This window comes from Carassius auratus, chromosome 13, assembly GCF_003368295.1.
Source record: "Carassius auratus strain Wakin chromosome 13, ASM336829v1, whole genome shotgun sequence".
In the NCBI taxonomy this organism is placed as follows: Eukaryota; Metazoa; Chordata; class Actinopteri; order Cypriniformes; family Cyprinidae; genus Carassius; species Carassius auratus.
The window spans coordinates 4,179,483-4,196,026 of record NC_039255.1 but is presented as its reverse complement, the minus strand read 5'-3'; the positions used below and the strand labels follow the sequence as shown (position 1 = coordinate 4,196,026).

The 16,544-nt window shown below is 34.4% G+C and overlaps 1 protein-coding gene across 1 annotated transcript in view; it reads left to right on the top strand.

The window, feature by feature from the left end:
• LOC113112388 (integrin alpha-9-like) overlaps positions 1-9,253 on the top strand; it is a 57,329-nt gene extending 48,076 nt beyond the window's left edge. The window contains exons 16-18 of the mRNA XM_026277929.1: positions 5,883-6,035; positions 7,309-7,385; positions 8,312-9,253. Coding sequence (XP_026133714.1) covers positions 5,883-6,035; positions 7,309-7,385; positions 8,312-8,471 — 390 coding nt within the window. The 3' untranslated portion in view covers positions 8,472-9,253. The remainder of the gene's footprint in view (positions 1-5,882; positions 6,036-7,308; positions 7,386-8,311) is intronic.
• The last annotated feature ends 7,291 nt before the right edge of the window (positions 9,254-16,544 follow it).

The following is a 16,544-nucleotide window of genomic DNA, read 5'->3' as shown; positions in this document are numbered from 1 at the left end:
TTTTATTCCTGTCTGTATTCTGAAGGTCTTTACAGAGGGATTTGTTCATATATATTTTCCTTGATTATATACAACATTTTATTCCCCCCAAAATTGTGAAAATATATTGTTTTCTGGCTGTTCAAAGTATTTTCTGAATTATGGAGTGACAAAAAAAGATAACCAGAATTCCCTCTGTAAAAACATTTGACTCTAATATGTCAAAAAAATTAAACAAAAATTTTGAAACTGATTTCATCAAGTGTTCAGATTTTTGTACTAGACATTTATGCAAATTGGCACATATTTCATTAAATAATGCCTCATTTGCATATTTAAACATAACATTTTTGAAAACTTGTAATACAAAAAATGTTTGCAATAATCAATGTAATCAATCAACTGGGTAAGTAAGGTAATAACTATTAGTTATTGTTTTTGCCCTATTCACCTGCAGTGTCTTGCCTTAAGAAGTTGTTAATGTTTATGCTATGGATTAATGTGTCTGTAGAGTAAATGATGCAGGTTAGATTGCATGCTGACGTTGAATAGTTTTCAAATGTATGAGCCATAATAAAAGTGATCTTTGGATTGAAGTTCACATATTGCTGAAGTTCATGTTTTATCATGACTCTAAATACGTCATGCCTGTGTCTGCCCTCAAAAGGGAATGAGTGTAAATTAATAGCAGGAATTGTGAGTTTAGGGTCGAGGGTCTTGATCTCGGAAAAAAAAGTGCTGGTTTGTGCACGGTATGCATGTATTTAATAACTCTTGGAACTGGTGGAAGCCATGTGAGCACGAATGCTCTCAGCCAATCACGATCGCCGTCTGCTGAGATGACATCATCCCTTCTGTCTTCCCTGAAGAACAGAGAGAGGTTGAGTTCAGCCGCCCCGCTTATCTTTAAGATAAACTGAAGATTGTCTCATATTGGCACATAACTGAAGTACTTAAGCCATTAAATACAAATTACATTCTTGAAAGCATTTGATATCAGCCTCCCTGTTTCTACCCACACATTTAGAGTGTAAGTTTGTCAGAGAAAGGTGTTTTACTGCCCGATGCTGATGAAAAACCTTTTTACATTCCACAAAGATGTCTTCTGATCTGATCTTCCTTAAAACGAGATAAATTTACTTAAGAAGCTTGATTGCATAAGATCTTAAAAAATTGTTATATATATAATTAATTGTCCATTGATAATTTTAAGCCTAAAAAAAAAAAAAAAACCTTCCCAATTAGGTTTATGCTTTTATTCAGCAAGGATACATTAAATTGATCAAGTGACACTAAATATATTTATAATGTTAGCCAATAAAAGATATATATTTTAAATAAATGCTGTTCTTTTGAAACACTCTATTCATCAAAGAATCCTGAAAATAAAATGTATCAGTTTCCACAAAAATATGAAGCAGCACAATTGTTTTTGACATCATGTGACACTGAAGACCGGTGTAATGATGCTAAAAATTCAGCTTTGCATCACAGGAATCAATTATGCTTTTAATTCAGAATCCTAATGCTTTTAATTCAAAAGAAGATTAAGATTAACCACTTATAATCACATGCTCTTATCATTCAATCAGCACTATTTCACCACTGTCTCCATGTTCAAACGCGTGAGGTCAGACTCAGTGATCCTCAGACCAGAGATTATTGCTCTGGTGAGTTCGGGAATGGACGGCATCCAACCCTTCATAAATTAGACACTGTATTTCCCACACTCGTGGCTAAAGAGGTTTTTTAATCATACTTTTCTTCAAGTGTGCTGAATGTCAGCATCTGATCACTTTCAGTAACACAAAACATACAAACACAGTCCACTTATACTCTCTTATACTCACCAATGATGCATTATTTGGTGAAAAAATACAGTAAAAAAATTGTGAAATATTATTAAAAGTCAAAATAACTGTTTTCTATCGTGATATATGTTAAAATGTAATTTATTCCAGCGATGCAATGCTAAATTTCCAGCAGCCATTACACCAGTTTACATTGTAACATGATCCTTCGGAAATAATTTTTATTTGCTGTTCAGAAAACATTTATTATTATTATCAATGTTGGAAACGCTTGTGCTGCTTCATATTTCTTTGGAAACTGTAAAATATTGTTTATTTTCAGGATTATTTGCTAAATTGAAAAAATATAAATCTTGTATAAACATTATTAATGTCTTTAAGTTCACTTCTGAACAGTTGAATGCATCCTTGCTGAATAAAAGTGTTTTTTCTTTCAAAAAATACTCACTGACCCTCAACTTTTGAATGAGAGTTGATATGACAATCATCAAGGACCATGGTATGTATCAAAATTATATCAAATGGTTGTAAATAAAATATAAAAACACTACTAATTACTAGTAGCAACTCGAAATAATTACACATTATGCACGTTATTTATTAAATAGGTGCTTGACTTGACATGCAGACATGCAGCAGCTAGTTATTTATTATTCATATACTAGTTTTCACTAGTGTTGAATGTTTATGTATATAAATACACAGTAATATGAACACTGTGGCCTAAAGTGTGACCATTGGTTCTGACCGTTTAGTTTTATTGCAGTCATAAAAAGTGCTATTATGACTTGCGAATGCGCCTGTGGGAAGCCGTTCTGTAGTGCTGAGTCTTTCTGTGAAAGGCTTTACTGTGCCACATAGAAACAATGTAAGGAAACAGACACCGCTTCAGCTCAGCCGTGCGGCTCGTACACTGAAGCCCTGTGGTGACTGACTGACCTGCTTGGCTCGAGTCTGTCAGTGTGTGTTCGCGGTATGTAAGGAGCAGTTGTTTGGGGTCCCTTCACCCAATGAAAGGACCTGAGGCGTGCTTTCTTCTGCTCTATAAATACAGTTTATAATTGAGCAAAGCATGGAGTCTGGGGGGCTGGAAACGGAGGAAGCAGAAGGCGAAAGGAGGCATTAATAATAATGATAAAAGCTATTAAAAGCGCAGGCTGAGACATCTACTACTTCCTTGTGGAGGAGGTGCTTTTCCTGTGGTGTCTCCTCTGTGTGGTTTTACTGGATCCATCTTCTACTTACGTTCTAGAAGTCCAAGTTTTTGTCATTGTCTTAAAATTATAGTAAACAAAATGTTTTATAAGAAAAATAAAAATAAAACTACAGTGAAAGAAGTAAAAATGTAAAAAAGCAATACGATTCCACATTAAATGGGACATTAATGCAACAACAACAACAACAACAAAAAGTTTTCGGGGATTCGGCCAATTGAAGTGAATTACTTGAAATGCACTTTCGTGTAAGATTCAAAATAACTTGGTTATCGCTACTTGACTGTTTATTTAGTCTGGAGATCATTTTTAATACACTGATCATGGTGAATGAAGTTGGTGCACACTTAATCGTGTTTTACTGAAGAACAAGAGCTCATTCATGTTCTCAGTTCACATGTGGCTCAGTGACTGTTCCTGAGGTCTGGCCGTCTGTCTCCTGATCTTTACTGCTCCACAGGATGGGGATCACCGGTCAACAGTTCATGTGATATACGTACTGCTTCAATCCCAGCTGGGACCTGAGCAGAACACCAGCTCCTTGCACAAGACTGAGCTTTATATTCTTCATTTTACGACCCCAGCGTAGTACTGTAACAAAAGCCTCTCTCTGGATGTCAGCTGGCTCACGAGAGGCTCTCAGCTGATGAACGTGCAGCTTTCACAGGACTCAGGCCGCTAAATGTTAAATCTAGGGTTTATCACACAAGCTTTGGTTCTCAGATGCTTTGATTTCGACACCTACATCTCCAGCACAAAGCAGGGGTTTTGTGTGTGTGTGTGTGTGTATTAGTGACAGCATCTCCTTTTTTAGTATTTTTGTAATATTATACTTTTGTAATATTGTAATTATTTTAAATTGGTTTTTATTTTATTTATTTATTTATTTTATATGAAGTAATTTAGTCTATTTCATGTGTTGATTTATTCATTTTAGTTTGTCATTTTTGTTAAACATTATTGTTTACTCAACGTCATGTCATTCCAAACCATTTATTTATTTATTTATTTTGTTTCTTTTTTGCATGTTATTGTCAACAAAGTGAAATATTAAATATATTTTAATATATTAAAAACTGAAATAAAAATTTAGAAATAAAATAAAAGCTAAAAAAATTAATAAATAAGAAAATTAAAATTGACCAGCACAACTAATTAAAGTAAAAAAAAAAAGGAAAATATAAAACAAAAGATAATACAAAATATTAATACTATTCATATATATTAATTAATTTGGTAACACTTTAGAATAAGGTTCCATTAGTTAATGTTAGTTAATGTATTAATTAACATGAACAAACAATGAATAATACATTTATTACTGTATTTATTCATCTTCGTTAATGTTAGTTAATGAAAATACAGTTATTCATTGTTAGTTCATGGTAATTCACAGTGCATTAACTAATGTTAACAAGCACGACTTTTGATTTAAATAATGCATTAGTAAATGTTGAAATGAACATGAACTAAGACTTATAAATGCTGGAGAAGGATTGTTCTTGCTTAGTTCATGTTAACGAAAGTAGTTAACTAACATTAACTAATGGAACCTTATTCTAAAGTGTTACCAATTTATTTATTTAGTGCCATTTTAAGCTAAGAAAGCATTTTTTTTTTGTAAATTCATAAATGTTTTTTAAATAAAAGCTTTGCAAATGTACATAAAGTCGTACAGGTTTCTAATAAGAAAGTGAGTGATGACAGAATTTTCATTATTTGGGTGAACTGTGCATTTGATTATACGATTGTCTTCATTCTGTCATGTGTAATGAACACACATGCCCCATTTAATGGTGTCAATAAGTCTTAAACCTGTCCATTCAGCCGCCGCACCTCAGTTTCCTGCAGTAACTCTGTCAGCATGTGAAGGTGCAGGACAGGATGTGCCCTATCTAGTGCATCACGATGTGTTGAAACATCAGCCTGAATCAGCATCGCTGAGGAAGGGGATGGGTGGGTGGACAAACAGAAACCATGTGATAAAACTCAAGGGAAGAAAGAAAGTGAAGGGGTTTGCTTTTCTATCCTGGTGGTGCAGATGAAAGTGCTTTTCCAATGACCTTCCCTCTTTAGTGTCCTCTAATGAGGATGTCCAGATTTGATCCTGTTTGGTCTTTCGTTTGACTGTTTCCAAGCAGTGTGCCAAAGGAAACACTCCTCGGCCCGTGGCTCATATTGACAAAATAAGGGAAGATGAAGTGTGTCGGGGCAGAGCCGTGCCAGCTTTTTCCAAAGGTTCATCTAATAGCTTTTGGTGGCTCTTTAATGGCGCGCTGTTCACTTTCGTGCTTTGAGCAGCTTTGCAAAGAGCCTCGGTTATAAAGCTTTTCAACGCAAATGTGATTTAAGCCCGTGTAAAGCCATACTGCCACAGATTGAGCTACTTGTCATACGGCTATTCTTCTAAACTTACATCAGACTGTGCTTTTGTTTTGACACATCAGTGGATGTTTTGTGATGTTGGTCTATTTAAAGGAAAAGTGTTGTTTCTGTGCCAGTTTCAACACTAAAGGAAAAATAACCAGATCTGTGCATTTTCTGAAAAACTTTCATTAGTTAAACTAAAACCATAAAAACACCTTTTTTTATTTTTATTACAGCTATTTGCCAAAAGCAACATTTCTCGTTCTTCAGTTAATTTAGTTTGTTTTAGTTTAAGTAGGCTACATATGTTAAAAAAGGACAAAAAAACATGATAATATTGATAAAAAAGGACAAAAAAATATGATAATAAAATGATGACAAAAAAATTAAATATAAAATATAACATTAACAAAAACTATAATTGTATATCAGTGACTGTGAAATTAACTGACACATTGCCTCCTTTTATTGTTTATATGTCACGTTTTCCCATTTTTGTGCTTTTTAACAGAAAGAAGTGAAGGATGTGTTTGCCGCCATCGTGTTCGAAGCAGCCTACAGTTTAGGAAAACACATTGTGGACGAACACCAGGACCGCGAGCTTCCCTCGCTCACTCCTATTCTACGCTGGAAAAAAGGAGAGAAGATCGCTGCAAAGAATGAGGTTTGAATACTTACGTTTTCACTGGACCTAAAAAATGAAGGTTAAAAAGAATAGAACTGAAGATGACCAAGATCAAACTAAGACACTTAGATTAGATTGCACAGTGTCCTAATGCAATACGTTTGTTATGTTTTATTATAAATGTATTGTATTAGATAAGAGGGTTTGTTTGTACATCAGTATATAACAGATTCACATGTGCTTCCTGTATGTCTTCTGTATGTCACTTCATCATCTCTGCCTTGATTACAATCCTCATCCATCAAAACTTTAGTAGCCAGACACTGGTTTGCTTTATCCATTCAATGATGTAATAAGTGTAATCAATCTGGTTTTCTTCACATTGGAACTGTTTTAGATTGATCGATTGAATGCATTTGCTTAATGGTTCACTTGACTTAAAAAATCCCAAATTTTAGCAGATTTCGATCACAGACAGAGAAGCAGAATAATATTAAAGCGTTAGAACAGAAACTTCTGCCTACCACGGTTGCTCAATTATTATCAGTTATCATCTAACTTCATGTCTAAATTACCTTTTACGTCTAGAGTGCATATTAGTACTTTAAATGTGCATATATTAGCACATGTTAGTACCTATATGGCACATATTACTACCTTTTAAAAGTGTCAGATTTTGTAAAAAAAAAAATCTGAATGTTTATTTAATTTTATTGCGTTTTTTGCCTGTTTTTAGATTTTAATATCTTTACAATGATCTTATATGGTACATTATTTTCTTTTACCCTTGTACTCATTTGCCGTTGACATCACCCTGCATCTCTAAATGCCAAAAGTGACCAAATTCTCCAGTTATAAATGTGGTTTTAGTTAGCGCTCAATGATGGCTATTGACTCGTGTGAGTGGAATGTGGAAGATTGATGAATTTATTTGCCAACACGCCACTTCATAACCCACCCTCTTGTTCGGTCACATGCTTTCCCCTCTCAGCTTTAGGAAACAAGCATCTTCCAGCGCATCAGGAATCCATTACAGGGGAATCTGAGGCTATTAGTAACCGTACAGTTCGTCTGTAGCGCTAAAGCAAAGGTGTCAGTGTCAGAATCTGTCCAATGCAAACACACAGCACTTTCTTGTGCGTTGCGTTTGAAACCGCTACTCAAATATTAGCGCTTTAAAGGCCGTTGTGGAAAAAATCCCATTCAGTGTGTGGTGAAGTCTTGCTCAACAGCACCCTCTAGTATTAGTATCCCGTCTCGGGTTATTCTGACAATGATGTAAACATCCTTTGCTCTGTTTGACTCTTCACAGACGTGGTTTGAGAAGAACTGTCTGTCAGAGGACTGCGCCGCTGACCTGAGGCTTCATGGGAAACTGCTGCTTTCTGGGTAAAGCCTCTGGTCCTCTCCTGGTTTCGGTCGATCTGCGTCATTAGGGTTGAGTCTCTGTGGGTGTGGACACACACTTGGCTCTCACCCGTCCATGACGTCATTCATTAACCGGGCTTAAGGAGGTCCAGCAATCTGGTTCTGAATTAATCTGGTTTCATCAAGAGTGTTTCCTTAAATGCTGAACCTTCACTGTTTAAAAGAGCGGATGGTGATTTCACTGATTTCACTAATTGAAAACACATTTTACTGTAACGGCTACAAAACCAGCATTCATGTTCTGTGACAGTGTATTTTGTATCAGACAAATACTATAAATCTAATTTTAGGATACATTCAGATATTTGACTTTCAATATCATTTTTTTTGTTAATAATAGTCTTTAGTAAAAATAGAAATACAGAACGATAGATAGATAGATAGATAGATAGATAGATAGATAGATAGATAAAAACGTATTTTATCAATACAATATTTACAGTATTTGAAAACATTGAAAATTATTCATTGTACTAAAATATGCTTTATTTACTTTATGCAAAGTGTAATTTTTTATTTATTTTCATGTTTGAATTATCAAATTTTAAAGATGTTTCAAGAAATACTACAGTTAATATATATGGTAAATACTTAAAGATTAAAATAATGTAATCATTAATTTCACGATATAGTGATGAGAATTTGCTAATAAAATTATCATAGTCACAATGCAAAAATATTAATTTTCATAAAAAAGGCATAATTTTTTTTAATGCAATATTTCATTTCTTTTGCTTACGGGGTGAAATACGACACAGAAATATTTAGATTGAAATACGTTTCATATTTAGAAATTTAGCAGATGCTTTTATCCAAATATAAGGAATTATTCTTAACAGCTTGCTTTCATCATGTTGTCCTTGTCTCACTTTTTTCTCGTTTCGCAGGCGTTACATCGGTTCTCATCTGGCTCTCGGTGGAGTGAGAAACGTGTCTTTAAATTTAACCATCTCTAACGCCGGAGACGACGCCTACGACACCAACATCTACTTCAACTTCTCCAGAGAGGTTCACTACATCAACTTCTTACAAAGAGTAAGTCAGTGATGCTGTGTGTTTGTCATTCGTTTCTCTGCACCAGACTTCTGTGACGCTTTGGGATCTTGCAATCCAGCAGCTAGTTTAGCAACCCCTCAAATGTGTTCATTGTTAAACACAAATTTGTTTAAAACCTACTGAAAACTACATAAAAGTCTGCCAGTTCGACTGAAGTCTTTAAACATTCTTGATGTAATATGCACGATGTAAGCCCAAGGGTGTGCCATGAACTCAGTGCCAAATGGTGACCAGTAGATTAAATTATATTTACTGGAAAATGTGACAAGTCTGAATCCTCTTTTTAAGGGTATGTGGTCATCGTATCCATTATTTAAAGGGACAGCTTGGAAAAAAGCATGTAGAATATAAAGATATGAGGAAGTTGTGGAAACAGGAGTTTTTTGCAGCTGGTCAGCGTATCGTTATCTCTTTCTTCTCAAACTCCCTCATGTTCTGCTTCCCCTGCTGAAAAGTATTCTGTAGTTATCAGCAGAATGAGGAAGAACATTTCGTCCTTTAGTTTGATGATTAATGGAGAGACTGCTGAACAGACCACTTTAAAATGAACTCTGCCTTTTTAAAAGGGAAACGAAGCAGTGGAATTGCACATTTTAATACATTTTCTTTCATTTTTAAGGGATAATGTATATATTTGACCATGTGTTTCTACTTTTGATATTTTCTATATTTACTTTTTTACGACAAAAAACACAGAGAACGCAAAATGCACTGTCAATAACAATATTAATAATAATATTCTGGCATTATTTACTTGCCCTCATGTTGTTCCAAACCAGTATGATGTTATTTCTTTACTAAACATGTTTTAGTTTTTTTTATTTATTTAAATTAAAAAATTACATTAACAATTTACTTGTTTTAAATGTTTTTTAACTTTAGGGGATGCTATTTATTTTTGGTCACATATTTCTAAAATAAAATTTTTATATTTACTGTTTTAACAATTTGTTTTGTTTTTTGTTTATTTAAACTGACTGATTTTTAGGGGGGAAAAACTGAAAAAATGAGAGAATGTACCATGAATAACTGACAAAAAAAATACTTTATTAAAGGAATGTCAATTCAAACCAATGTGAATTTTTGTTATTAAAATAAATATTTAAATGTGTTTAAATTATAGAATTTAAAGGGATAATTTATTTACTTTCATTTACTAACCTTTAAGCATGATTTTCACTCTTGACAAAATAATTTTTGAGGAAAGATTTATGTATTTTTATTTATTATAAATAAAATTGCATAATTATATTTATTTATTAAAAATACATTTTAAAAAAGAGAAAAAAAATCATGCTGTCCTTTTCCAAAAACCAAAGCATATAACATAAACATACTATAAAAAAATTTTCCCCACAGAAGATAGAAAGTCATACGACCTTTGAATTAAATGTTTATTTTCAAGTTTACTTTTGATCTGTCCTTAATTGAGTATTTAATATTTGGACCATTTGTTTTTGCATTCTGAAATCCTTCTGAAAGAATTCAATCACCTTCAACATAAACATACTGTGGTCTGTTTTACATGCGCTCAGATTTCACTTTATATATCTGTGTGTTTTGAAACAGACATTGTTTTAGCGTCTTAAATTTCATTGGATAATTTTTGCGGCACTAGCTCTCTCTTCTGCGAGCAATTCCTCATGACGGTTGAATGGGACGCATGCGGACGACCAGTTGGAAGTGTATTGTGAGAAGACGCAGGGGCTACTCTTTGTTTGCTGTTGTAGTACTGTACACACAGCAGGACGCCTCTAATTACCCCAACGCCACGAGAAGTCGTCTGTGTTGATGTGACCCGTCCTCACACGTCTCCCTCAGAGCGCTTCAGCTCTCCGTCATGCCGAGTGTGAACTCGTGCTCGCCTCTTGTTAGGGCTCAAGCCTGGAGGGCGAGAGCCCTATTGTTTTCCTTAGGATTATTTGTTATTATTAGGGCTCAAGCCTGGAGGGCGAGAGCCCTATTGTTTTCCTTAGGATTATTAGGGCTCAAGCCTGGAGGGCGAGAGCCCTATTGTTTTCCTTAGGATTATTAGGGCTCAAGCCTGGAGGGCGAGAGCCCTATTGTTTTCCTTAGGATTATTTGTTATTAGGGCTCAAGCCTGGAGGGCGAGAGCCCTATTGTTTTCCTTAGGATTATTTGTTATTATTATTATTATTATTATTATTATTTATTATTATTATTTTTCTTCAAGGTTTCGGGGGCTTTTGGGGCCCTTAACATGCTTAAAAAGTCTTGAAAATTGGCACACACATTGGAACCTGCGGCCATTAGGGCCGGGCAGAGACTGATACACGGGCGTGGCACAGGGGCTCTACAGCGCCCCCTGGAATATGGAGGGCCATATATCATACATACTTGCACATAGACATACGAAACTCGGTACACATATAGAACTCATCAATACAAACAACTTTCGTATTGCATATCATAGGCTCCGCCCAACAGGAAGTTGGCTATTTGGGGTTTATTATTCATATTTGTCGTCAAAGTTGTGGGGGCTTTTGGGGTCCTTAACATACTCAAAAACTCTTGAAAATTTGCGCACACTTTGGAATCTGTGGCCTTTAGGAGCCTGCAGAGGCTGAGACCTGGGCGTGGCACAGGGGCTCTACGGCGCCCCCTGGATCACAGTTATAAATGTTGATGTATAGCTCACACATACTTGCACGTATTAATATGAAACTCAGTACACATATAGATCTCATCGTGCCGAACAACTTTCGTATTGCATATCATAGGCTCCGCCCAACAGGAAGTCAGCTATTTAGAGTTATGTAAAAAGCGCATGCTCTGGAATTTGAAATACTTGTCATAGGTTTTTTACTCGATTGCCGCCAAACTCGGTCAACATGATCTCAAGACATTGGGGATGAAAAATTGCCAGGGGATTTTTGATATCTCAAACGGTTTGCTCGTGGCGAGGCTTTGAAATTATTGCGAGAAATGAGAAACAGGAAGTGTCTAATACCATCCACATACATTTCCTAATTTTAATCAAACTTCATCAGATTATTCATTGTATGATGTCGATCGCATATATGTGACTATTAGGAGTCAAAGTTATAGCGCCACCAAGTGGCAGCAGGAAGTGTGTCATTTTCAAAATGCTTTGAATTCAGCATCTAATTTTTACTCGATTTGCTTCAAACTTCATCAGAATAATGTTAAAACACAGCCGATATAAATCTGCTGGGGGGATATTGATATCTAAAAATATTGTTGCCGTGGCAACATGTCAAACTGGAATACTTCTCAGGTGATTTTGAGGCATATAACATGCTTAGAATTTCATCAAACTCAGAACACATATCAGTATTAGTGACAGCTAGACACTGGCAAAATTTCATAAGAGGGCGTGGAAGAGGCACTCTATAGCGCCACCTTTTGTCAAAAGTGGGGGGGTTAGTTTTAGCTACAGACACCAAACTCAGTACAAAAATTGTTCTTATCAAGACGGACAACTTTCTAATTCACAGTCATCAGCTACGACCAACAGGAAGTCGGCTATTTTGATTTGAATGTGGATTGTTTTTTACATTTAGCTGTGAATTAATGCATACTGCTCAGAGGAGAGTAACACTATACACACCAAACTTGGTGTACATGTTGAAAAAACATTGAGGAACTTATATTGTGAATGGGTTTTGGATAGCTTGGATGGTTTTGTCGTGGGGATTTTTTAAAATGACAATAAAGATGGAATTATTAATTTTCCTGCATTTTTAAATTCCAAACACTTCAAAACCTTTTTTCATAAAGAAAAAAAGTTATTCTGAGGAAATATGCATAGTTTCATGACTTTACAACACTGTATGGATAACAGAAAATTAAAAAACTGTCAGACATCTCATATCACTCTGTCCCTCTGTTTGAGTGTGTGTGCTTAGACTTCCATTGTCTGAGAGAAATAGCGCCCCTACAGGTGCAGTTACCGGAATAAAAAAGGGAGGAGACTGTCTTTTGGTTTCGATTTTAAATCGGTTAAAATACAAATAAATACTTGGATTTAATTCACACTGACAAGCTAAACCAACATATATGATTATTATAAGGTCAGGGCTCATTAATAATTGATGTGTGGTCAGTGATACGTGAGAAACACGAGAGATGAATCACCGCTCTGAGCAGGAGCGTGTGGAATGATGAGCTCAGAAAAAAACGAGTTTATTCTTGTTTTATAGCTATTAAAAATAAAGTATTGCAGCGATATCACACAATTCACCAATTAGAGCACACCAAGAGCTAAATTAAGATGTTTTTGAACTGTTTGTGTGAAAATGAAATATTCGCGGCTGCCTATATGAAATCACTGCCTCCGATCAGCGCGCACAGTGTCACAAGTTCAAAACAAACGAATTTATTCTTGTTTAAGAGCTTTTCAAAATAAATTATTGCCATAAATGCACACAATACATCCATTATAACACTACACGAGCTAAATGCAGGTGTTTGTGACCCGTTTAAGTGCGCAAGACTATTTGAAAGCGCGACTGGCAGAATAACATTTCTCTCTCGAGCTGCAGGATTCTGCCTTTCGTCGTAAGAACGAAGACATCACGGACAAGATTATTTCAAAATACATAATAGCTTGGCTAATATAAACGAAAACAGCCACGTGAACATAAACTGTTGAGAAATAAATCTGAAGTGGATCTACTGGATTTTAATATTAAGTGACCGCATATACCAGCTGCTTCTGTCTTCAATTTTAATCTATATAAAAAATTAAACTCATTCATCTTGGCTGCTTTTTTAATGTGTGTACGTATTTATTTATTATTTTGCTCTAACAAGACTTAATCTATATTTAATTAAATCAATTACATTTGATTTTACATTTGATTTGTCCATTTCTGCATCTAAACGCCTAAAAACCTAAAACATGCTCTATTATACTATTGTTAGCAATTTCTTTATCGTCCAATTTATCTGGTGTACACACTTTATTTTCATAATAAACTCGTTTGTTAGATTATACACAGTTATAGTGGTCTATAATAAATATTAACAGGTTTTATTCAAGCTGTTTAGAATGATTGCCATAGGCTAATTTTTTAAAATGTAAATCCCAAAAAAAAAAAAAAAAATGTAAATAAATAAAAAACATTGGAAAAGAATAACTTGTACTTTTTTATACATTTTGTATAGTTTCATAGTTTATGCATTATAGTTATAAAAACAAACAAATTTAGCCACTCACATAGAAATCTTAGGCCTTATCCTTTTCTGACAGTTTTAGGGATTTTTAAAAATCCTAAAAAACCTTATTTGTGCTGCAAATAATAATTTCAAACTAATTTGATACTGACCTCTGACATCCTGTGACATGATATTTATTTGAATTTACATAATCTCATGGATGTAACAGTAAATCTGTTCAGCTCACAGATCAAGACTAAGCTGTAATGCAAGCAGAACTTTCACAAATGCTTTTAGGTCAATAAAATCATTACAAAACACTTACAAATCATTTAAGGGATTTGATAACACTGTAAAATAATGTCTAATTTGTTAACATTAGCAAATGCATTGATAACACTTTATAATAACTGCACTCATTAGTAAATAGTCAGTTCATGCTTTATAAAGCCTTGTCCCAATATTAATAGTCAGTAGTAAGCAGTTTATAAATACAGCTATAAATAGCTTGTCCTTGGTTTATAAGCACATTTATTAAAAAGGAGAGTAAAGGGTCAGTTATCTTCCTATGAAAAATAAAAGATAAAAATAAACAAACAACAACACAGATTGATACAGAACTCAGAAATTTTATTGTGGATTTATGATAAAATCAGCCTGTAAATGAATTCATACTCCTCCTCATACTACTCCATACTCCTTTTTCAACATGATGCCAATATACTGAGATGTTAAATTGTGAATGGGTTTAGGATAGCTTAAATGGTGTTGCCATAGAGATTTATTAAAGTAACATAAAAAATACAATAGTTATTTTACTATATCTTTAAAATTTTTCATTCTAACTCTTCATAATTTTTTATATAAGTAGAAGTCCTCATTTGAAGGAAGCACAGTAAGTTTCATAGCTTTATCATTTTCAAGAGCCAGCATAAAATTAAAACTATCATAACTTATAAATCAAGCTTGCAATTCTTAGTACCTATAATGGCCACCAGAGGGAGCTATAGGATTACTTTTAAATAATTATTGGAGAAACGAGTATGATTTAAATAATTTATAGAAATCTTTCAAATAAAAATATGTATTTTAGGAATTTTACTGATAAAATGACCCTCACTTAATTAGAATAACAAGCTGAAGTATTGTGAACTGTATATTAAGAATAATTCTTAATAGGCTTTATGGACAGATACGTTTTAAGTGACTCTTGAAGGTTCAGCACCACATCCTCTTTTACCACTGTTTAAAGAATTAATCTTACAGAACAGGTGTGAATGAATTTTGGATAGCTTGAATGGTTTTGTCGTGGTGATTTTTTGAAATAATAGTAAAAAAGGAACCAGTAAAAAAAAGTGCAGCTTCTAAACACTTCAAAAAAATGTACACATAGAAGACAAGTCATTCTGAGGAAATATGCATAGTTTCATGACTATACAACATTATATGGATGACAGAAAATTAAAAAACATACATCTGATGTCACTCTGTCCCTCTGTCACTGTGTGTGTGTGTTTGTGTGTGTTTTAAGTGAATTAGGTGTGAAACTATCAGTGAGCATTTAGTCTCCAGCGCCAACATTTTACAGAACTGCCACTTTCCTGGAGTCTCAGAATTACAATGTGTCAGGTTCTGAGAGATCTAAGATTCCAAAAAATGATTTAATTAGAATACCATGAAGTATTGTGAAATACTATATATTAAGACTTTATATATAGGCTTAATGAACAGATTAGAGTGACTCGTGAAGGACCAGCACCACCTCCTCTTGTCCGATGGTTTGAGGAATATATCTTCCAGAATCCGGGATTAAGATTTAGGAGCTCATTTTTATTCCACCTCCTTTCCTGAAAGTCTGTCTTGCAGAATTGACTAAAAATTAATCTTCACATTAATTCCTAATTCTTTTGCAATTCTTTTGTCAGTTCTTCTTGACCTGTTTTTCTCTTCCAGCTTTCCTGGACTATTGTATAGCACTCATAAATGATTAAATAAAAAATAATGGTAGTTATTAAGATTGATATGGTTTGGAATTGGTAAAATGTGCTTGGAAAAAAATCACAATAAAACAATGTTTTAATGTTTAAGTTTGGAATATTAACTGACATGAATGAATGCTATATAAATATTGTTCATGTTAACATAATGTTTATAAATGAAATCTTATTGTAAAGTGTTACTAAAGTTATATATATATATATATATATATATATATATATATATATATATATATATTGTTCTGTGAATGTGATTTAAAGTTAAGATTCATAACCTTTAACTGCATCAAGTTAGTTATTCAGTTCATTTATTGTATAGCCTTTACACAGCCTCCTGGTGACCAAAGTGCTTACATGACAAGAATATTAACTACATAAATGACCAGACAAACACCCATTTCAAAATGTCATAAGAGTAGTGTACATTAAGGAAAATAAAAAGTATTTAGCAAAATTAAAAAGTGACAAGAAGGGCAGTCGCTCTGAAGGCATTTCCAGTCTAGATGATTCACGATCCTCCCTTATCCTTTAAAACCTCACTGCCAGAGGATATTGTGAATGCATGTGCCCCGCCTGGCACAGTTTACCTGATGCCACCAGGGTGGTGGATGGCATTGGCTGGCTGCAGCCCGCCATCGCTGCTTGCCGCAGCTATATATTATTATTATTTTTCTCAAGGTTTCGGGGGCTTTTGGGGCCCTTAACATGCTTAAAAAGTCTTGAAAATTGGCACACACATTGGAACCTGCGGCCATTAGGGCCGGGCAGAGACTGATACACGGGCGTGGCACAGGGGCTCTACAGCGCCCCCTGGAATACTGAGGGCCATATATCATACATACTTGCACGTAGACACACGAAACTCGGTACACATGTAGATCTCATCAAACCAAACAACTTTTGTACTGCATGTCATAGGCTCCGC